General features: G+C 46.6%; 1 protein-coding gene and 1 long non-coding RNA gene across 14 annotated transcripts in view; one reads left to right on the top strand and one right to left on the bottom strand.

Moving 5' to 3' along the window:
* KIF6 (kinesin family member 6) overlaps positions 1-23,780 on the top strand; it is a 465,947-nt gene that overhangs the window by 389,877 nt on the left and 52,290 nt on the right. For all 12 annotated transcript variants that reach the window (XM_034660659.1, XM_034660662.1, XM_034660661.1 and 9 more), the window contains one exon: positions 18,017-18,067. In XM_034660659.1, the coding sequence (XP_034516550.1) occupies positions 18,017-18,067 (51 nt within the window). The remainder of the gene's footprint in view (positions 1-18,016; positions 18,068-23,780) is intronic.
* On the bottom strand, positions 100-22,932 carry LOC117802332. Of its 2 annotated transcripts, none has more exons than XR_004625483.1 (5): positions 22,655-22,932; positions 15,094-16,236; positions 14,733-14,916; positions 925-1,191; positions 100-662 (listed from the first exon to the last, which is right to left on the bottom strand). It is a non-coding gene; the product is annotated as an uncharacterized LOC117802332 (long non-coding RNA). The 2 variants fall into 2 exon arrangements; XR_004625484.1 differs by lacking the exon at positions 22,655-22,932 and adding an exon at positions 21,402-21,517.

The following is a 23,780-nucleotide window of genomic DNA, read 5'->3' as shown; positions in this document are numbered from 1 at the left end:
AATATTTGCTAGGCTTTTCATAGATGGTTTTTATGAGATTGAGGAATGTACCCTCCATCCCTACACTCTGAAGGGTTTTAATCAGGAAAGGATGCTGTATGTAAGTTAATTTAATGTAAAAATAAAACTATGAGTCCACCAAAGAAAGAGGACAGGAGGCAATATCAAACTATGCTCATTAGCTATAATCTTGAAATAAATCTTACGTAGAGAGAAGATTTTTTTTTTTAATTTCTAGAGAAAGGGTGCCTCAGGTGATTGTGTGTGGGTTGAATATACAGGTGTGGTGAATTATTCAAGCTGAACACAGTAAAAGCATTTACCCCAGTTTTTCCTGAGGTCTGGCAGTTTGGCATGAGAAGTGAAAGAGTAGGAAATTAATGGCTTCTATGATCAGAAATACGGTGGAAACTCTAGGTCCTGTGATTGATTGATTTGACAATTATTATGCATCTATTAAGTTAAAGGCTGTGTTGCGGGGGTGACACACAAATCCCAAGAACCCCAGCCTCGGGGTACTTATAAGCTGGTTGAGAAGTAGGACAAAGAAGACTCCTAGGGTTGAGCCCCGTGGACATTGTGTAGAGCCGCCTAATACACCACACGCTGAGGGCTTCGGCTGGCTTTGCTGGCGAAGTAACAGGTCCCCACAAATCAGTGTCCTGTAAAAGATTTGGAGCCATTTTATCAGAGATAATCATTGAGAATACGATTTCCCCTACTATGCTCAACCCAGAAAATTCTGTGGGTTTCTTAAACAAGCCTCAGGTGATTGTATTTTAATCTCAGTCCCACTTAACAACAGCCCTTATTTTTTAGTCTGTCCCCACAGAGCAGTATTTCATCAAGTTGGCCCTGCAACCCCTCCACCCCTGCAGCCAAGGATGTCTTCCCCTGACTTCTTAAATAGCTGCTAGTCTCTACCAGGCATAGCACGGAGTGAGTAAAACAGGTCCAGGGACCCAGGCCGAGGAGGATGCATTGTTTGCATTGTTCTAAGATGAGTCCTTGGAATGGCTTGAGTTCTTCATGCCCCCAGATGGTGTCCACCTCTGCCCGGGTTGGTCAAAGTGGCGTCTACCATCATAGCAGCACATCACTGCCTTCCTTCCAACATCGAGTGGAAGCTGATCTCCCAGCAAAAGCATTAAGGAGTTTCTGTTGTCAGAATTTCATTTCCAAGGTGTTACCCTGAAAGGGAAACAGAGATAGCAAGAGTGATAGTAGCTTCCCCCAGCATGCAGAACGGGAGCCAAGGGGCTGGGCAATCTGGTTTCTATTAAAATCCAGTCAGTAGAAAACCAGTGGCTGCTACAGGCATTCCTATCTGCTAGGTCAGAAAATCAACCTGTCCCCCAAAATACTAGACAGGCCTGTAAGAAATCAGGCAGTGGACTGGCTGGAATATTTCATTTCTTCTGCCTCTCACTCTCTTGGTTGGTTGGCTTGGTTGCCAGAGAATTAGCTCTGTTTGTAAGAGGCTACATTAATGGTAGGTGGGACTGGTCTTTCTCAGAGAAGCATGAAGAACAAGAAATGAAGGCTACAGCAGATGCCGTTGGAGCCTCACCCATATCCCCTTGTGTACCTGTGTGTATGCTAGCACAGCCTCATCTGCTAGTACCTTCCAGTCTTCCTGAGAGCATTCCCTGGCCATCTAGAGCAGGCTAGCCAGGGAATTAACACCTCCCCCACCCTGCCCCCCTCAGGAGGCCTCAATCAATATCTGTTGGAAGTTGGTACATATACACCCCAACTCCCTCACCCCCAGGAGGGACAACTTGGAGATGTGGGTCCTACACTGTCCCCCAGAGGCGCCCAGTGTGATTGAGCTGCATTGCCCATCGTTGGCAGCTGGGCTGCTATTGCTCCCTTCATTGTGCTCTCCCTCCCTGTCTCACCTCCCCTCTTTCTTATCCGTTTGTCCAGGGCTTACTTCCCAAATAAGCTACTTGTCCTGGGGTCTGCTCCTGGAAGACACCACGTTAAGATAGGGGGTCCCACGACTCCAATGGTCAAGTGAAGACATAGAAAACTGTGAGCCGGGTTATGCAGGCTGGATCGAGGAGCACTGAAGTGGATTGGGAAACTGCAGGAAGGCTTCAGTCCCCCCCTTGAGAGCTTCCTAGAAGTCCTGTCAGTATTGATGATGTCACACTGTTAGGAAGTCAGGGTGCCTGTTTGCCAGCCAGATGCTTCGCTGTTTCTTGCAGTACATGCAGGATCTTAACTCACGCATCACTCATCTGTTGTACTGGCATAGTTGGTGAGTTCCTGAGACCCAGGTAAAAACCACCAATTGCACTAAACGCCCCTCACTGTTAAAATAGCAACCCACAGAGGATCATTCACATTAGTCCCCTAACACGTAGTCCCGCGGAAGACGGATTTCTGTGATTCTGGGTACCGAAAATTGTTACCTCAAACACATCGTCTGCAGCAGACAATAGCCTCAGGCCCACAACAAAGTTCTCACCAAAAATTGCATGTCACCCATATTCACTCTTCATTGATACCCTGGATTATGAAGAGAAAAGATTATAGATATTCATACCCATGAAGAAGGAGTCAGATCTGTTTCCAATGACAGATCAGCATCAAAATTCTTTTGTATGAACCTGAATGGAGTCACAAGCTTCTCCCCTACAGCCCTGCCCTCCCCTTCTTGCCACACACTCACACAAGTCCTCCAAAGCAAGATTTATTTCAAGTGGAGTCCTTTCGGGATAAGGAACAATCCTTGGATTCCTCTGTTAATGCCTTGGCCTCCTTGGGCCTCCCGATTCTGACCAAATGTAGATCAGGTGTGTTTGTGTTGGACCCCACGAAGCCTGGCCAGTATGGCCAGCAGAAAGCCGTCTGCAAAATATTAGCTCCTGATATTTTTAAGACGGGGAAAAAAGAACAAATTTAACCAGATCTCATTTTTTCAGCAGTTTGGGAGTTCGAATTGGCACCGGTTAGGAATGGAATCATCCAGGCCATATTTGAAAGACGCTGTCCTTTTCCAGTCGCATGGCCTTCTTACCTCTCGCCTGCCCTTAGAAGCCTTCCATTCTCATTCCTGGGGGGGACCCCATCAGAGGATGCCCCTCCCAGTGAGTCTTGTGTACACCTGGCCTCACCAGCGTGTGACAGGCCCAGTAGGGCTGTGTCTCCTTTTTAAGCCCAAATTACTATAGCTGAAGTCTCTACTGGCTTTCTTACTAAAAATTAGACCACTTGTCGCAAAACAAATCTCCAGACTGATCTTGAGAGGGTCTCCAAGGACGGCCTCTTGAATGCTCTGCAGTACATGTCCAGGATCCCTCATCTTCTGTGGCTTCCTCATGTTTCCACACGCTGCAGAGGCTGCCATATGCTGGGCCTGCTGTCCTCTGATGGTGGCATTGCTACAGGCCACTGGTCCAGCCCCAGGGACCCTGCTTCCCTGGCTACCACATTTGACTAGGCCAGGCTGACTTTTGTAAGACCTTACCAAAGGCTTGGGCTAAAGGAGAGTAGCTAAAAGGAGCTAATGACTTCTTCTGGAAGTGAGGCTCTTAGAGGGCCATTACCCAGTGGCTCTGGGCCTCTTCCAGGCATTCCAAGGAGCAGCCTGCTTTGGCCTCCAGGCCCACTGCCTCTTTACATATTCACTCTCTCTAGGTCATTGCCTTGACTCAGAGCCCTGACAAATAGTTCATAGCACTTTGTTTCCTCCACCTCTGGGCTATTCAGTCTTAAAGGACACAAGCGAGTGGCTAGTCCCAGTGGACTGCACCCAGCCACCAGCTCCTTGCGTACCTTTCTCAGTGGGGGTGCCATTGGTCTGTTGAGAAGGGCAGGTCTTTACTGCACGGGACCAGATTCCACTCACTAAATACCAGTCATGTCTTTCCCGTTATCATCATCACTATTTGGTACCTAAATGAGATTCCATTCATGTGCAAGGTGAAACCAGATTAGGCCTGGACATTTATCACACTATGGTCTGTCCTCTGCTTCCGAAGTGCTAAAGCAAGTGCTTGGACAAGAGCATGCACGCACGCCACCTGTATTAGGGTTCTCCAGAGACATAGAACCAATAGGGTGTGTGGGGGGGGGGGAGAGAGGGAGAGAGAGGAGAGAGACTGATTTTTGTTGTTGTTGTCGTTTTTTTAATGTTTTTTTATTATATTAGTCACCATACAGTACATCCCTGGTTTCTGATGTAAAGTTCAATGCTTCATTAGTTGCGTATAACACCCAGTGCACCATGCAATACGTGCCCTCCTTACTACCCATCACCAGTCTATCCCACTCCCCCACCCCCTCCCCTCTGAAGTCCTCAGTTTGTTTCTCAGAGTCCATAGTCTCTCATGTTTCATTCCCCCTTCTGATTTACCCCCCTTTCTTTATCCCTTTCTTCCCCTACCGATCTGCCTAGTTCTTATGTTCCATAGATGAGAGAAACCATATGATAATTGTCTTTCTCTGCCTGACTTATATCACTTAGCATTATCACCTCCAGTGCCGTCCATGTTGCAGCAAATGTTGAGAACTCGTTCTTTCTGATAGCTGAGTAATATTCCATTGTATATATGGACCACAGCTTCTTAATCCAGTCATCTGTTGAAGGGCATCTCGGCTCCTTCCATGATTTGGCTATTGTGGACAATGCAGCTATGAACATTGGGGTGCATATGGCCCTTCTCTTTACTACGTCTGTATCTTTGGGGTAAACACCCAGTAGTGCAATGGCTGGGTCATAGGGTAGTTCAATTTTTAACTTTTTAAGGGACCTCCACACTGTTTTCCAGAGTGGCTGTACCAACTTGCATTCCCACCAACAATGTAGGAGGGATCCCCTTTCTCCACATCCTCTCCAACAATTGTTGTTTCTTGCCTTGTCTATTTTTGCCATTCTAACTGGCGTAAGGTGGTATCTCAGTGTGGTTTTGATTTGAATTTCCCTGATGGCTAATGATTTTGAACATTTTTTCATGTGTCTGTTAGCCATTTGTATGTCATCATTGGAAAAGTGTCTGTTCATATCTTCTGCCCATTTTATGTTTTCTTTATTTGTTTCTCGCGTATTGAGTTTGAGAAGTTCTTTAACAAAGCTGGGGGCATCACAATGCCGGATTTCAAGCTGTACTACAAAGCTGTGATCACAAAGACAGCATGGTACTGGCACAAAAACAGACACATCGACCAATGGAACAGAATAGAGAACCCAGAAATGGACCCTCGGCTCTTTGGGCAACTAATCTTTGATAAAGCAGGAAAAAACATCCGGTGGAAAAAAGACAGTCTCTTCAATAAATGGTGCTGGGAAAATTGGACAGCTACATGCAAAAGAATGAAACTTGACCACTCTCTCACACCATACACAAAGATAAACTCCAAATGGATGAAAGCCTCGATGCGAGACAGGAATCCATCAAAATCCTAGAGGAGAACATAGGCAAAGACTGATTTATTTTAAGCAATTTACTCACGTGATTGTGAGGCTTTCAAGTGCAAATCTACAGGCTAAGTCTGCAGGCCGGAGACCTGGGGAAGAATTGCTGTTACAAATTGAGTCCCAAGGCATTCTGGAATTACTTCTTCCAGAGAACCTCAGTCTTTGTTCTCTTAAAGCTTTCAGCTAATCGGATGAGGCCCATCCACATTATGGAGAGTAGTCTGCTTTATTCAAACTCTGTTGATATAAATGTTAATCTCATCTAAAAGCCACATCTACACTGGTGTTTGACCAAACATCTGGACACCATACCTCAGCCAAGTTGACCCATAAAATTAGCCAGCACACAGTCTAAGCACAAACAGTACTTTCAAGGCATATGACAATCTACAGTGAGATTTAGGGGAAAAAAAACTGTCTAGCTGCGCGGGCACATAGTTCTGCTAAAGAAACACACATCCAGTGTGTGTTTCTGAACATGGAGCACCTAACTCTTACCCTGAAACGCCTGCATTTGGGTTATCTCATTTCTAGAGCTTCCTCAAGAATAGTGGAGCTTAGCGTTGTATATACACGGACCTCAAGTGGTCCATTAAATGATTAGATTATCTCAAACCTTGCTGTTTGCCTTGAAGATGATATCTAGATTGTCCCATAGGAGGCAGAAGCTGCTCCTGATTCCGAAAATTTTAACCTCCCAAGTTCAAAGAATGTGAAGTTCTGCTGTCCTGGCCCCTGTCAGTCCTCTGGGGCAGCTAAAAACCAATACACTCCATGAGCTGAAGGGAAAACAGTTTCTGCTGAAATGAGAATTCTCAACAATTGCTGGACCCGGGAATATGCACTGTCCTCTGCTTTGTACAGTACAGCTGTCCATCCATCCCCAGCCATGAGCGACCAGAGCATTTCTGTGATAAGAAAAGCCATAATTAAGGAGTAAGGCTTTATATGAAAAACAAGATGGAGTTTGCAAGTAAACTTACAAAAGGCCCTCCAGATATTAGTATATTCACCAAAACAAAACTCTAAAGCCAAGACATTAAAGAGCATATAATGGCATCTAATTCATCTTCAACTTGCCATAATGGGCTGTTTATATTTAACTTCCACTTATCATTCTTTAATACGCTGACATTTTTTCAGGATCTCTCTCCCCAGAAGTTTCAACATGAAGCTTGTAAGTTATTTTTATCTTTGCGTAGTATGGCAGTTCCTTCTCTGTGTCTGTTTTTCTTCTGAGTGTTCCCTGCCTGCTTTTATCACTTGGAGCAGTGACTCCCCAGAGACACGGCACCAAAACCTGCACCATGGATCCTGCTTACACGTGCTCCAACCCCCAGTCCCCCTCCATGTCCCTTCTGATGGGTGAAGAAGGTAGTTCTCAGCCTGGGTGGACTTCCCCCTTCAACTTCCTTCATCTCTCCCAAAGCTTCACTGCAAAGCCTCCCTTCCAGTTTTGCTGTCTGCTTTCCTCCTTTCTCTGGTCCTAACTCTCTTGGTTTCCTTCTTCTTCACTTATTCCCCAAATGCGCAACTGGGATAGAAATCCCTACAGAAATAGAGCCATGCACACCAGCATTTCATGTAGGCAGAGCTCAAGTTCAAGGAGGGGAAACTACATTCTCCCTGAACCATGTTATTTCTGTAAAGCATCCTCTGTAAGATGGTCGGTGAGTCTCTGCCTCTCTCTTTCTTCCCCTCTCCTCTTTGAGAATATTTAGCCATAACAGAAACAAAAAGAGGGAGAGTCCTGGTGCTATTTTCTGGAAGAAAAACAAAATAAAAGGATAAGGGTAGGAATCATCCCAGGCTCTGAAAATAGGACTATTACCGTCAGCATTTCAAGCAAGCTTATTAAAAAGTTATTTACTTCCAATTACAGAAATCGATCATCTTTGACTGTATAAGGGAATATGAAAGACCCAGTTACTAATCAAAGTAACGGTGAATTTGAGGGTGAGTAATGATCAGAAGGCAGAGGTTTAGTATGTGGGTTCTTACATTTGTAAAAAAAAAAAAATTCATGTTTTAATTCATCTAAAAACTAAATACAGTACCAAATCAAGCACCTTAGTGCCTGGGGTTTACTTTGTATCCCTTAAGTGAGCCCTGCCTCCTACATCTACAGTTAACGAGGGGCTTGTACACACTAGCCTCCCTTGTGAGCTAGAGGTACTGGGAAGAAGTGGAATATAGCTGCCCCACCCACACTGGAGCAGAGGAGGCTTGAATGTCCCCAGGTACCTCTGGGAGTGTCCCCTGGGAGCGTCCCCTGGGCTCCCTCTGGAGCTTCAGGATGGAAGTCAGAGGCCATGCCGCATGGACCCTCCCCTTGCCCCAGACAGCAGCCTTGGCAACCAGAGCCACACCTTCAAATGGAAAGAAGGATCGTGATCTATAGCTATTCCTCCAGGGCAGGTCTTGAAGGCTGGTTAGATCCTTCCCTTGCTGAAATAAGACCTTCCGAGCATCTAAAGTAACATCTTTTGAATGGAAGCCAGCACAATCATGAACCCTCCGCTCCCAGAGTTGTGTAGTACTTAATTCATGCTGGTTGCTGAGCTGAAAATTTTCCTCCTGCTTACCTACTTGTGCATTTATTTGAGCTTTTAACACATGTGCTTATTTACTTAATTGTCTGAATATGTTTATGGAATATTACCACATGCTGGAATAGTGGTATCAATAAGCCCCTTAGCTTAATTAAGTGGATACAATAGCCAAATGCCTAAGCTTCAGACAGAAAGTGCTAATCTCGCATGATTATTATGATTACTTGGGTAGCCAGAATGAATATCCCACAGGAGAAGAATCAGGTCTCCAAGACATGGTATAATTTGGTCATTTTTTATAAATGAGAGCATTCCCCCAAAATGTGATCATCATGTACTGTCCTGGTGATAAGAAAGGAGCTGTCTTGAAGCCCAGACTGCTGTCTCGTGTTTTCATCCTGAGCTGAAATGCTCATCAATCATGGGGCACATCCTCGTCTGCAAGATAGGGACAAGGTGATGGGGTGCTCTTGAGAAAATCCCGGTGGGAGAAAATCAAGGCAAGTTACAATGTGTTTTTCTTGAAATTATTGATATTAAAAATGAGCTGCCTTTTTTCCCCCTCTCTCAGTGACTTGATAATGTTACCAAGTGGAAGAAAAGTCTTGAAATCTGGAGAATTGAAATGTCATGTTGGAATGAGAAGGCTTAAAAACATTTGCCTGGCATTTAGACCATTCCTGGTCTCCCACTTGGTGCCCTGTCACTGAACCTTTCTCTTTGGGGAATCCAGGAAAGGACCCATCCTCCTTCTCCCAGGGAGGCCTGAAGGCTTCTTGGGGGCCTCCCCCAGCCCAAGCTCATGGAATTCCCTTGGGTTGCTGTCGCTATTCTGGGCTTCCTCTGACTCTCCACCTTCCACCCTTACCTTTCTTGCACATGGCCTGAGCACTAACAGAGTTCTGACAATAGGCTGGAGCTCCTCATCACCCCCAGCCTGGCAGTAGGACTCAGGCCATGACCATTTTCAGTCAGCACACGGAACAGATGCTTGTCACTGTGTGGCTGGTACCCAAGCACAATTGTCCCTCTCGAGGAAGCAAATTGCAGTAGTTTTAAATTTTAATTTCTTTTTATAAATATACATAGACTTCTACATAAATCATAAATCACACATACCATTTTTTTTCATCTTTCTCGACTCCTACCTCTCTTACCCAATTCATCCTCCGCCCTCAGGTGACTCGTCATAACAGCTTTATGGGGATCCATTCATGACACCTCCATGCTCAGAGGCACCTAGGTGTCTCAGTAGATTGAGTGTCCGGTTCAGCACCAGACTCTTGATTTCAGCTCAGGTCATAATCTCAGGATCGTGAGATCAAGCCCCACATCAGGCTCTGCACTGAGTGTGGAGCCTGCTTAAGATTCTCTCCCAATTAATTAATAAATCTTAATTAATTAATTAATTAATTAATCTATCTTAATCAATTAATCTTAATAAATAAATTTTAATTAATTTAAAATTACCTCCATGTTCATATGGCCATATACGTGTGTGTGTGTTCCATGCACACACAGAGTTCTATACACACATATATAAGGCTTTTGCCACTGTTTGATAAAACACAAAATCATTTACGCTCTTTTCTCCCCCATTGTCTTCTTTGCTTCCTTTTTCTCCTTTTCTGCTCTACTGAATTATTAAAATTTTGGCATTCCTTCCCTGCAGCCCTCCCCACTGCCTTTTTTCTGATCCTCTGTTGATTCGGTTGCTACAGTATGTATTTATTCTTCTAGAGTTTAAAAGTGACTATTAACAATGTCTGTAGTTATTGCAAATATACCCTCCACCCACCCACCTCCAGGATTGTAGCTTGAACATCCCCTCACCTGATCTCCATCTTGTTATTATGGCTTCGAGTTTTAGTTTTCACACACACACACACACACACACACACACACACACACACAGAGTTTATATAGTCAGTAGTTAAGTATTCTCACTTATTCCTTTTTTGCTCATCACTGTTTCTTTTTCCTACATATTTCTCTGTGTTAGTCTTTCTTCCTGCTGATCGTCATCATAACCTTTTACACTTATGCAGTTCTTATACCCCAGGCACTCTTCTAAGCACATTGCATAGGTGACTTAATTAAGTCCTCACAACAGAGAGTAGTACTGACCCTGTTTTGTAGATGAGGAAACTGAGGCACAGGGCCATTCAGTAGCTTGCACAGTGGTGCACAATTCATAACCCAGCTGGTCTGCAAACTAGGGCACCTGGCTCCAGAGTCCATATACTGAACCTCTAGGCTTGGTTGCCTCTCAGTTGACCCCTTTTTGGGGAGTGGTCATCTGTGGGTGGTAAATGCTTTTAGTCTTCTAATGATGGAAAATGTCTTTATTGTGCCCTTATCTAGGAATAAAAGTTGGACTAGGTATAAAATTCAGGTTGACAGGTATTTCCCTCCATTGTCCCAGCACCCCTTGCTGTGGCTGAGATGTGGGTTGCTGCCTAGGGAGTTCTGCTGCAGGTCCCCTGGCAGCTGGGGACAGTAGCTCTTCGTCCCTGAAGGTCTGCAGTTGCCCATGATGTGTCCAGGTGTGGACTTGTCTTTCTTTGCACTGCTGTGTGCTCAGAGTGCACTTGCAACCCAATGGCTTAGATATTTCTTCGGTTCTGGAAAAGCACACCTGCTGTGTGTGCAATACTGCTTCTTCACCATGCCTACTTCCCTTCTTCTAGAACTCTTTTTTTTTCCCTAAGATTGATTCACTTATTAATTTATTTGAGAGAGAGAGAGAGCATGCACATGCAAGAACAAGTGGGGGCTGAGGGAGAGGGAGAAGCAGACTCCCCGCTGAGCAGGGAGCCCAATGCTGGGCTCGATCCCAGGACACCTAGATCATGACCAGAGCCGAAGGCAGATGCTTAACTAACTGAGCAACCCAGGTGCCCCCCTTCTTCTAGAACTCTTGTCAGACACGTGAAGAGGTCTCTCAGTCTCCCCTCTGGGACTTTTAACTGCCTTTTCCCATTTTCTGTCCTCTTCTCTGTTCCATGTTTGGGGTGGGCGTGAGGTGACTTTTTCCATAGTATCTTTCCAATCATTGATGCACCTTTAAAATATGTCCAGTCCAGGGGCACCTGGGTGGCTCAGTCAGTTAAGTGTCCAACTCTTGGTTTCGGCTCAGATCATGATCTCAGGGTTGTGAGGTGGAACCCTGCCTCAGGCTCCGTGCTCAACGTGGAGCCTGCTTGAGATTCTGTCTCCCCTGCTCCCTCTGCCCCTCCCCCCACTAGTGCTTTAAATAAAGAAACAAACAAATAAATAAATGTCTTTTAAAAAATACGTCCAGTCTGGGGTTTATTCCCTTTTCCCCTCTATTGTTCTTGATTTTTTGTGTTAGTGACTCTATTTTTCATTTCAAAACATCTTTCCTATCCATCTATTCTTGTTTCATTCTTATTCATACCTATTTGTTGTATGACTTCTTATTCTTTTTAAAGAAAATGAAGCCATCATTAATCTCTTTGAGTATTCTCATCATACTTACTTTGAAGTCTGTCTTGGGAGCTTAGAGTGGTATGGTCTTTATGGAGGCCGCACCTCAAATTCCTACAGCTCTGCTGAGAGCCAGCAGGGGCTTCTCTCACAGACCTGTAAGACTTCATGTTCCAGCATGGCCATCGCAGCACTGCTGGTGTTAGTGGGAATGGGAGACCATCCAGTTGTCCTACCCTTGGGGAAGGGAAGTAAAATGTTAGGGTACACACTATGGAATGTATGCAATAGTTAGAATCTGAGGACTAGATGCATATACAAAAACAGTGCTAATAAGTAAATAGGGAACAGAACGAGATCTGTAGCACAGTATTTCTTTCATAGCTTAAAAATTGCACAAGAAACTTTAACATGAATTGTAAGAATATATACGATAAAAGAGTATGCATCAAACCAAACAGAATGGCCACCTATTAGAGGCATAGGGAAGGGGAATTGGAGATGGGGCATAAGGCATGGCGATAAACACACACACATATACACTCACACATACATACATACACACACACACATACATACATGTGGGGCTTTCTCCATACTGACAAGGATAATGTGCTGTTAACTACAGAGTAAGACTAATTCAACCCTTTGTGAATCTGCGTCAATAAATGTCTGTATCTGACTATCCAGAAAATTACTTTCATCTCTAATGAATTCATATTCCTGCTATTAATTTCACTATCTTATTCTTAGCATTAGATTTATTCATACGTTTTGGCATTTTTGTGGCCAGGTCCATTTTTAATGAAACACATTTTATTCCTTTCTCTTTCCCTCTGTCCGTATGTGCTCATCCCTCTCTATCTGACAGACCCTCCAGCCGCCCCCCCCCCCGGAAGACAGTTGGGAGTGACTGCTCTATGGCGATGTTGAGACATGGCCCTTCTGGGCAGAGCATCAGTGGGCAGCTTGGTGTAGCAGCCGAGAGTAGCTGATTGTGTACCCTTCTTGCTCCTTGGGCTTACAGGGGGATGTGAACCAGAGCCCTAGGCAACATCTAGCAGCATTTTTTTCCCTCAGTCCCCTTTCAGTCACAGGTGGGGTGCCAGGGGACTCTCACCCCACCCTCCAGCTTCAGACCGTGTCCTGCTGCATGGTGTGCTTTTAGTCACCTTCCTGCTTCTGGACCTGGAGCCCTGCCAGCTGAAAGCTTGGGCTCCCCCGACCATTCTTCATTTCTGTCCCGCTTCTGGTCTTCAGAAATCTGTCTTGAAAGCTAATCTAGCAAAGTCTCCTTAATATTCTCTTGCTTTATTTTATTCACCACTGCTATGGTGGGAAGAGGTGGGTCCTGCCTCAATCAATTTTCAAATTATCCAAACAAGTTTAGATACAACCTGATGAAAGAGATATTAGCAAGGAGGAGATGAATGTGCCTGATTTTAAGACTTCAAAGGATTAACATACTCCAGTTTGTTGGAAATTCATGTAAGGATTACACACATAATTTATGCTGGGCCCATTAAGTTTACAAACAGCCTTACAAACGGTCTTTGGGGAGTCTAATCTTTCAGTAATCACAGTCCTCTGTGTTAGAGTGCAAAGAAACTGGCATCCCACGTCACAGCTGAAATTCACACTCCGAATTCAGACCCACTAACTAGACCTTCCTTTCAAAGAGGGCCCTCAGGCAGGCAGCACAGTTCTGTGTCCTCTCCCCACACCCCAACCCTGCTGCTGAAGTTTGCTTTGATTTGATTTTACTGAGATGCTGTAGTAGTCGAGGCCAATAGCAGAACAGATTTTCACTGGGGTCCAGAGCCCCTAGCAAGGACCTTGGACCCCGGACTCTCATCTTCCCCCAGCTCTACTCCTCCATTCAAGCCCTCCCTTCCTACCCCCACCCCAAACCAGCGTATGCCTGGCCTCCTCCACCCTGTGGCCCCCCACCATTGTCGTGGACTGCAATGCCTTCCCCACCCTCCCCTTAACACCCCTGCTCCCTTCAGAATCCACCCAAGGCCCCCCATCAGTGACGGTGCTTTTCCTCATGCCACTCACCCACCTTTCCTCCTCTAAACTACGTCTACCAGTGATTTGACATTCAACCACTCGTCCTTCAGGCCTGTCATCTTATGAATATAGTGTCTTTTCCATGCGTCTGACAGTGCCTTCTTGACTAGAACTAGTCTGCTGTGTCACATACGCTCACACGTTATCCATTATCCTCCTGAGCGTCTTGAGATATGGTAAAGCAGATATTATCCCAGTTATTTTATTGTGACCCATTTTTCAAATGATAAAATGGAGGCTCGGAGACGTTAAGTAACCTGCCCCACTAGAAGTAGCAGAGCTGGGATTTGAACTTAACTCTGTAGACCTACAAGTTTGTAATTATCTTCTAGTTTAACCAAAATGGCAAAGAGATTTGCTTCATCTCAAGGCCAACTCCCAGTGACCGGTTATAGCTGCCCAAAGTGCTGTGTTGAAGAGCCAAACCCAGGCTCAGCAGGAACACAAACCACCCAGGAGGGAAAAGCAAGATCAGCCATGGTTCTGGCTTTTAAAAGGAAGAACATGCGGGGGCCCTGTCTGTGGTCCCCTGCATCATGCTCACTTTCTTGAGCTAGAAGAGACTTCTTAACCAGTCCGTATGTTCCACAGCACTTAGAACATAGAGTTTACAGTATGGTGCATGAGCGAGAACTATTTACTGCCTGCGAGCAATGTCAACAGCCTCAGTAAGGCACGGCCTCACGGAAATTGCGCAAGCACCTGCGGTCGGCCCCGTTCTGGGGGAGTCAGAAGCCAATCGCTCTGCTCTGCATCAGCTAAGCAGCTTGCCGTCAGTGAACAACTTCAAACTACCAGGCATGCAAAATACAATGGGACCATTAAGGAAAATTGTTGAATCCAAAAGACTATCATTGTAAGAAAAATAAAATAAGTGTTGCTTCTGCATGATGATAATACTTTTCATATGAACTACTTGGTACGGAAAAACTCCACACCACGCTGCCCCATGGTTACGAAGGTCGTGCGTCTCCCCTGGCGCTCCCCATGGGTGGTTGCGGGTTCCAAGTACCCTCCACCCCCTGCTAACACCCCCACTCTGGCAGTCAGTGAATCAGAACGGGAGAGAAGGTGTTTCTGGCATGGGCTGTTGTAAGTTACTGGAGACAAAATCAGTAATTACCACCATTCGCCTACAAGCGGAGCCTCCCCCGCGCCCCGGCTTCCCTCCCTGACCATCTCCTGCCTCAGGCTGGGAGTTCTGTTTCCGTCTCATGTCTTTTCCATACCTCAGGATGGGGATGTGTCCAGGAACCCAGGCCAAAACCAGCAAATGTATCACCATGCTCATGACAGCAAGCCGCACGCGGAATGAATTCTCCTTCTCCCCTCAACTCCGTCCTTTGCCAAAACCCGTGCAACTGCAAGATCCAGCGGATTACAGAGACTGTTATCTTCACATGAAGAATGACTCTGTTAGAAAATGCAATTAAGTATCAGCCATAAGGCTATTTTTAGCTGCTTGTTTGGGAAGATCTCAGAAACAAAAATCTCCATGTGGTAGGTGAGGTTAGCCGAGTCACCCAAATTGAACACCCATACGTGCATTTTAAACCTACCTTTCTCAAGATGAGCATTATAAAGACCCACCTGCGTTCCCCTCCGGATGGCCCGTTGTTCTGGGAGTAGGTATTTCTGTTTGTGGAGTTCATAGTACCGGCAGTCCTGGTGGCAAATCCCCATCTTTATTTATGTGAGCACCTCTTCCCAGGCTGGGGGCCGTGGAGAATCTCTAACCCTGCTTCCCCCGGGTTTGGAGAAGGGAGCCCGGTCAGTCATTCCGATGGGAGCAGGAGAAATCATGCCAAACGAGACCCAGCACCTACGGCAGCAAGGCCTGAAGGTGGGATGCATGGAAGTAAGGAGACCTATCGCTGGGGAGGCCTGTGGTCAGGGAGACAAGCTGTCAGGACTCTCGTCGGGGAGATAGTTTCCCAAGGAGGAATGCAGGACAGCGCGTCCTCCAAAGGAGCAAGTCCCCATCTGCTCTCAGCAGGAAGGAGGTAGCCAGGCACAGAAGAGGCTCGCGGTGAAAGGCGTCAATGCCAGATACCCAGGACCCAGGCCAGGCACCACAGCGGCATTGGCTGTCCCTGCTGAGGGCATGAGAAAGCCCTTAATGACCTCTCCATCAAGAGCCGTGTCTAAATGGTGTGTTGCATTTGTCACAGCACTCCCTCCTTTTATTTGAAAAAGGCGTGTGCTATGCTTCTTTACGATTCAGTTCAGCAGTGTTGGACATAGACTGAAATCTCATCCCAGCACAGCCCCCAGACCCCATCTTCTTTCCTCTGACGATGTAGACAGTAAAGGTCATATTGCTCAGAGTGGGGACAAGATCCTAGCTGTGGCTGTGGCTGGCCTGGGTTTCAGGTCGTTTTCCTGTTGTCTCCAGACTGGTTCAGTTCTCACCCTTGGGCCAGATTTCCACTTCTCCACCTCTCCCCCTGTCCAGTACATTCCCTAAATTCTTACCCTTCCCCACTTGGAATTAGGGTACAGTCACTGCTTATGCCCAATCCCTGGCTTCCTCTCTGTGCACAGTCCTCTCCGGCGGGGACACATGGAAGGTAAGGCGCAGGCTTGCACTCTGGCAGGAGCTGAAGGAACTGGTGACATTTAACCCAGAGACGACAAGTCCAAGTGGAGAAATCATGGCATCCTCAGATCCTCACTGCCAATGAGAGAGAATCCTTCTTCCATGCTGTTCCAGAGAACCAGCCAGGTCCAAATCTGGAAGTTACAGGGAAGCAGGTGTCAACATCACATCGGTAACTCCTTATACACAATTTAATCAGTGGAACAGCCTGGGTACATCCAAGTCATACAAGTCGCAGGGATTCCTGAATTGGGTAGGACGTTAAAGTGAATGACCTCTGCCGTCTCTCCCAGTCATAGCATTCTAGAGGTACCCCAGAACTTTCTGTGAGTGTTGGGGTCTCTTGTGACTGCTTCATTGTCTACTCATCTTTCGAAAACTCAGTTCAGTCATCACCTGTGAGGCGTCGAATGTACTTTATGTGAAGAAACGAATACATTAGACAAGGGAGCAGTGAAGTTCCCAGGCTTTCTCAGGGTCCCCTGGGGCCCGATTTCATCTCCCAAATGGGACACGTGATGCAGACAGCGCTGACATTTTAATGACTGTGCTGAACCCTTGGATATGAACAAACCCCTGGGGGGGCTGCTTCACCCCTCCTTCCAGCACGAAATCACAGAAGTATAGTAGAGATGGGGGAATCCTGGAGGTCACTTTGCCCCAAGTCCTACCCAGGGCAGGAGTTCTGGATCTCACACCCCCAGACTGTCACCCAGCCTCTGCTGGAACGCTGTCAGGAAGGGACTCATTGCTTTGCCAGGAAATGTGGTCCTGTTTGAGACAACTTAATCCATGTTGAGACAGTCGTGAACTGTTTCTTCCTCTTATTGAGCCCCTAGTTTGTCTTTATTCAACTTGACTTCTGCCCTCAGGGGTAGGACAAAGATAAATCTGTTCTCTCATCCAAATGACAACGTTTGGATTTTTTTTTTAAAGATTTTATTTATTTGAGAGAGAGAGAGCATGAGTGTGGTTGGGGGGCAGAGGGAGAGGGAGAAGCAGACTCCCCACTGAGCAGGGAGCCTGATGTAGGGCTCAATCCCAGGACCCTGGGATCGTGACCTGAGCCAAAAGCAGATGCTTAACTGACTGAGCCACCCGGGTGCCCCAACAACATTCAGATTTTTAAAGACAGCCATTATCTCTGAGCCTCTTCTCCCTCCAAGTCTTTCCTTCTCCACCTAAACATCTCAGATCACCTCAAATATTCCTCATCTGGTGTGGTTTTAGACCCCTGACCATTTTCTATAAATATTTTCTATTTTACTAACATTCCTTATGAGGAATAACTCCCAGAACAAATGCCAACTATGGTCTGACCACTACAGAGTACATATGCAGAGTCCACCGCCATCACCTCCCTTCAGCTACACACTATACCTTTATTAATGCAACCTAGAATAATATATGTTTCATAGTGAGTGATCAACTGCTGGGTTCATATTAAGGTTATCCTCAACTGAAACCATCATCTTTTTTCCTTGACACAGTTTCATACAGCTTAAAAGAAAGAAAGTAGATTTAAAAGTTGCCCTGTAAATTATTAAAAGAGCCAATCCTGCCTCCCCTTTCATTAATAATAGACAGATAGAACTACTGAAGAGACTAGGGCCCTAACAAAGGTTACAAGCAACAGACTAACATAACTGAACCCGAAGATGGATTGAACCCAAAGGTGAAAGGTGCATTTGCATTCCTGTGCCAAGACACCAGCATGCCGGCCTGTTCTTGCAGCACCATCCAGTGCGTGGAGGGCTCTTCTCAGAAGCTATGCCCACTTTTGTCTTCCTTACTCTACCTTGTTTTTTTGTTGTTGTGTTTTGAGGTTTTTTGGCTTGCAACATGCTTCTGAGGCAAACGCTTCCTCCAGCCTGCAGGAAACTCACTAGTGGTTTTCCATTGTGTCTTTGACAGGCCGCCTGAAGGAAGAAATCACCCAGCGGCATATGCAGCAGGTGGCTCTAGGTGAGTAAAAAGCAAAGTCTGCAGGAAGAAGGTAAAGGTAATACAAGCTGTGTGGTCTTGGAAACCTAGACCCAGCTGAAAGATAATCCATCTAGAACCCTCAAGAAGGTTAAGAAACGCAAGGTTTGCAGTCAGTGCAGCTTCCTCTGGATGCCCCCTCCTCTCTGGGACCCGTTACCCCCATCCTGAGTGCTTGCTCCCAGCTGTCAGGACCTGGCACCCCACCTTCCCAGCTGCTGCCTCATCCTCCTGACCTTTCCGCCCCACACCCCAATCTAAGTTCACCCCGAGGTCCCAGCTCCTCAGGACTCGACTCTGAGCTTTCCAGTGCTACTAGTAACTCATCCTAACAGCAGCCATGAGTGATGAGGACAGCGACTGTGTTCTGGACCACCCCTGTGCACTTCTGTGTGTGCGTGGTCTCCTTTCCACCTCGCTCCTGTCCTCAGAAGTAAGTGCGTTTTTCTGGATGAGGGCGATTCAGTGACTTGCCCAGAGTCAATGGCTAGGAAGCGCTGGAACTAGGATGTGAACCCAGGTGTCTAAGTCCACACCTGTGCTCTTAGCCCCCCACGCTATTCACTGTCGACAGTAATGGACTCAATCCATTAACAATGCAGACACTAACCAACACAGTGAGATTCTGAGAGAAACTTGACACCTTTCAAGCAGTGGACAGTTACAGAAAATGCCCCCTTTTGATATGGGACCCAAGGAAGTCACCTGGGAGAAGAGTCCAGCTCCCGGAAAGGCTGGTGGAGCAGGTATGTGGGGCATGACCACCTCATTTCCTCCCTAGCTGGCCTGGGACCAAGCACTTAGAGCACTCTGATTAAATAAGCAATTCATGTATTCCAAACGAAGGGTTCCCCTTGAGATGGCCTGGCCCCTGGAACAACCTGCAGTTAGAGAACTCCAGCACCCACGACCTCTAGAGGGGAGATGGAGGAGAGCCCCGGTGTCATAGAGATGACCCACTGAACCCCAGTAATTTGGATTATTAGGAAGGTGGGCTGTTTAGTTTCAGTAATAGTAATGATCACATCACATAGCCACTGGTTGCATCAGAAACATGGAAGAAGGAAGCCTGAGGCACACTGACCGGAGCTTGAGCTTCCCCCCATTGGCCCTGGCACTGAAGTCAGGTCAACGTGCCAGGCCCGCCCTCCCGTTGGCAGAGATGTGGGCAGGGAGTCAGAGCTGAGATGGCCCTAAGTGGTTCTCCAGGAAGCAGCCAGGACTCCCCCGGGGCCCCAACTCGTAGGGCTGGCTAGGGAAGGGCTTAAGGACCTCTGTTGGGAAGTTGGGAAGCTGTGTCAAGGTGACCTTCGGGCCTCACGGGTAGGTCACTGGGCGGGTAGTCATCCCTAAGGACTGCCACCGGGCCCTGCCTCTGAGAGCTGCCTTCTGGCCTTTTCTCCAGTCTTTACAATGCCGAGTGACTAGAAACAATGACTGGAAAACACTGGTCGATTCCTGAGGCAAGAGATGCTTTTGACCCCCGTCCCAGACAGTCCTGGGCCCTCGGGAAATGGCCGCATGTCTTCTCGGTAATCCCTCTTGCTCCTCTCTCTGGGAGCCTTCTCCTGCTGTATTTACAGCAGCAGGTGTCAGCTTCAACAGGGCCCAGCTTTGCCTGAAGTCATCAGCGGACTTCAAATGGAAAGCACTCTGGATAGAAGTCTAATTAAGAGCATTTGAAATACCTATTTATTTTAAAAGCATACTATCCCAATTAGAAAAGAAGTGTTAACATCTCCCAGCTGCCGTTTTGAGCTGAAATGCCATGTTTTTCGTCCAGACTTCTCAGGAGCTTGTCTGACAGAGCTTTGGAACCGCCAGAGCTCATGGGTCCCCTGGCGACCACATTTCAGAGTTCTTCTCGTGGGGAGAAACCTCTCATTGCAACAGATTGTTTATAGAGTCATTTCCTGCCTTCGCCCTCATCCCTCGGGACCCAGGGCTCCGGGGGAACCCAAAGCAGCTCAGTGTATATGGTGCTCAGTATATCTTTGTGTTCTGTAGTGGGGGCTTCCAGTGGAGGAATGGGGCAATGACGACATCTGCTCTTGCCCTCCTCACTCTCTGTTCTCTTTCCTTTGTCTCCTTCTCTCTACTTTCCCTCCATTTTAAATATTTCCTTTCGAAATTGTTTCTTTCTTTTGCCTCCATGTTCCTAGGTTTCCATGAAAGTATAGTCAAGTTGGTTGGTTATTCTAGGAGGAAGGGGGGGGGGATGAGCAAAGCTGAGCGGGAGAGGTTTTGTCATGTATTTTGTGTAAGAATAGGTCTGTGTATGTATGAGTGGATGTATGCCCAAGAAGATGTGTATATAGGCAACCTCGTATCTCAGAGGGGCAAAGATTTAATGGTAACGTGAGAGATTCCATGTGGAAGAGACTTAGATCCAGTGAAGTGCTTGTGGCAGCTCTGTGCCCATCAGAGGAGTGACCATTATCATTTCAGAAATTTGGGGAGCCATGGTAAGATACAACTGTTGTTAAAAATTAAATTAGAGAAGGGCGCTTAGGTGGCTCAGTTAAGCATCCAGCTGTTGATTTCAGCTCAGGTCGTGATCTTAAGGTCCTGGAATTGAGCCCCGTGTAGGGCTCTGTGATGAGCCAAGAGTCTGCTTAAGAGTCTCTCTCTCCCTCTCCTTCTGCCCCTCCCCTGATCCTGAAACTGTGCGTGCGCTCGCTCACTCTCTCTCTCTCTCAATTTTAAAAATCTTTTAAAAAATTAAATTATAGAAACTTACAATTAAATAAATTATCTTAAAAAACAAAGGCAACAAACACTCAAAATTTATCACTTCCTAATTACAGATGTTCCTCGACTTACAGTGGGGTTACCTCCTGATAACTTCATCATCAGTTGAAAATATCATTAAGTCAAAAATGCATTAAATACACCTAACCTACAAAACACCGAGCTTAGCGTAGCCTACTTTAAACACACTCAGAACACGTAGTTAGCCTACAGCGGGGCAAAATCGTCTAACCCAAAGCCCATTTTATAATAGTGTTGAGTAGCTCCTATAACGGATTGAATTCTGTGCTGAAAGTGAAAAACAGCATGGTAGTGTGAGCATAGGGTGGTTGTGAGTGTGTCAGGCTTACACACAGCCTGGGAGCTGTGGCCCCTGCCACAACCCGGCACCACAAAAGCTTATCACGCTGCCTATCGCTAGCCTGAGGAAAAATCAAAACTCAAAATGCAAAGTACAGTTCCTCCTAAATGGGCATCACTTTTGCACCATCCGAAAGCCAAAATATCCTAAGTCGAACCATCGTAAGTTGGGGACCATCTATTATTTACTACGTGTTACTATTACCTCTGCTCTTGGGGTTATTGCAGCTACTGTGTCTTCCTCGTGGAAATGCTGTCTTAGGGTGCGACACTGCGCATGTCTTCCCAATTCCACAGGCAATGACGTCACACCAGCAGCTCGAAACCAGCCTTGTGGGAGTAGTTACGCCACGGACACTGACACATGCTATTATAAATCGCGGCACTTTTTTTCCCCAGAGCGCTGGTGGTATAACATGGATCACCGCAGCGTGGGCACCCAGATAAGCACCCACTGAAAGGCCAGTGCTGTGCACATGTGTGTTCTTATGAAGACTCCTCCTCTTCCTGGCTGAATATCTGGATGATGGTTTCTCTTCATTTACTCCCTACCCGGGGAACCCTGGTCCTTTAGAAAGTGAGTGGACAGGGAAACCAGAGAAGACAGACGTGGGGCAGGAGAAACATTGGGCCCAGGGGGGACACTTGATGTAACAGCCAGAGTCTTGGGTCCTTTAAGAGAAACATCAATGATCAGTTCTATGAATATCATCAACAGACAGATGTTCCTTTGGTCTTAGAGGAAGGCCTACTCCCACACCATTTCAGGAAATAAGAAAACAATGCTATTTGTAATCAGGCATCATTTGGAGCTGATATTCATGGAACGAGACTCCGCTAGTTGGGTGGAGAGTGCTTTGCTGCGTTTCGTCGCGTGTGGTTTTCCCACTTGTTTGCAGTAACCGCCCTGAGTGGTACGATATTGGCCGTTATGCAGACGAGGTTGATCAGCAAATGTTCTTGAGCGCTTGGCGTGTGCCCGGCAGGGGTCTAAGCTCTCTCTGTGTAACTTCTTCTTTAATGCTCCTGAAAGCCCCATGAGGGAAATACTACAGTTACCCTCACTTTACAGTTAAATCCCGAAGGAGTTAAGCGAGCCTGCCTAACTTTGCTCAGCTCCGGGATGCAAACGAACACGCGTGTGCAGCTGTGCCATAACCACCGTACCACACTGCCCGCAGCCCTGTGCAGGGCATTGTGGAGTCCACAGAGGGACAGACACCCAATGCCTGCCCTCAAAGGGTTTCTACTCTAGCCAGCATAAGGGGAAATACACATAAAAAGGTAACTCTTCATCTAATTTTGGATTTAGTCACACATACTATCCTATTCACCACCCTCTTCCCACTGTAGCCCCAAACCGGTTCAGCCTTGGCCTCTGTCATGGAGCCGTGCCTGGCCCCGTGCCCCCAAGCCTGCTTTGTCCTCCAGTCTCACACACCTCCGGAAGGCACCAACCTTATTTTGTAATGTGTATTGTCATAGCTGTATCCTCCATGCTGAAACGTGAGATCCTGGAAAGCTGGGTGCGTCCAATTAATCTTTGTACCCCTCGCAGCCGGCCCGGGCAATAAATAGGCCAAATCAGTGCCTCGCCAGATGCCTTCCAGACCCACACATCTTGCAGAAGTATAATGAGACATTTGAACATACAATAAAATAAGTCCATTTAGAAGAAGTAGAAGGAGTAAGTGCCTGTGGCCCCCACAGCTGAGCCGATCACAGTACAGCAGCAATAAATTTAGCTCTCTCTTCTCTAGCCGCTAAGCAGAACGAGAAGCTCCCAGAGTTACAGAGTTTCCATTTTCTGACAACAGGAAGTGTACTAACTAATTCATCTGCAGAAATAGAATTTCTTCCAGGAACAAAACACAAACCAGAATTTATTGTACAGATTCTTATTAAAAGACACTGAGTGACACAGTGAGCAATGTCCTCAACTGCAGTCTTACAAAAGATGCTGAAATGTTGTCCCCCCAGATGATTCTTATATCGGCCCTCAATAGAAGCAAGAGGCCTGACATTAAAGCACAGCTCATTGAAAACATTTATGTGAGCGGTCGAGGTAATCGCTGCAGGTACTCTGCTTTCTGATGGCTGCACAAAGCAGGAATAAAACCAGGAGAAGGTAGCCCCAGGAATGTGGGCTATAGCCTCTCTCTTAAGTGTCTCTTTTGAGCAGTATTTGATCAGTTCGGCTCACGATCGAAACTCTACCAAATGCCTGTGATTCAGATTTAAGACATGTGGCACTTACCGGTATATGAAGTGTGTCAGGTGAGAGGCACAGGCCATGAGAGCTTCGAGAACTTACCAGAGGGAGTAGTCCCTGGCAGTTGTCACCAAGGCCACAGGCCTAGGATGAACCACGAGGAACGGGCAGGATTCAGAATCTCAGAGCAGAGTGGGGAGGTAATTGACCTATGGAGGGTGTGTGGTGTGGGGGGGTATGTATGTGGGGGTCAGGTGTATGTGGGGTGTGTGTAGATGGTGTGGGGTGGTATGTGGGGTGTGGGTGTACGTGAGGGTAGGTGGGGTGTGTGTATGTTTTGTGTGGGTGGGTGTATGTGGGGTGTGTGTTTTT

Source organism: Ailuropoda melanoleuca, chromosome 5 (genome assembly GCF_002007445.2).
Source record: "Ailuropoda melanoleuca isolate Jingjing chromosome 5, ASM200744v2, whole genome shotgun sequence".
NCBI classification, from domain to species: domain Eukaryota; kingdom Metazoa; phylum Chordata; class Mammalia; order Carnivora; family Ursidae; genus Ailuropoda; species Ailuropoda melanoleuca.
This window is presented reverse-complemented; position numbering and strand designations above follow the sequence as displayed.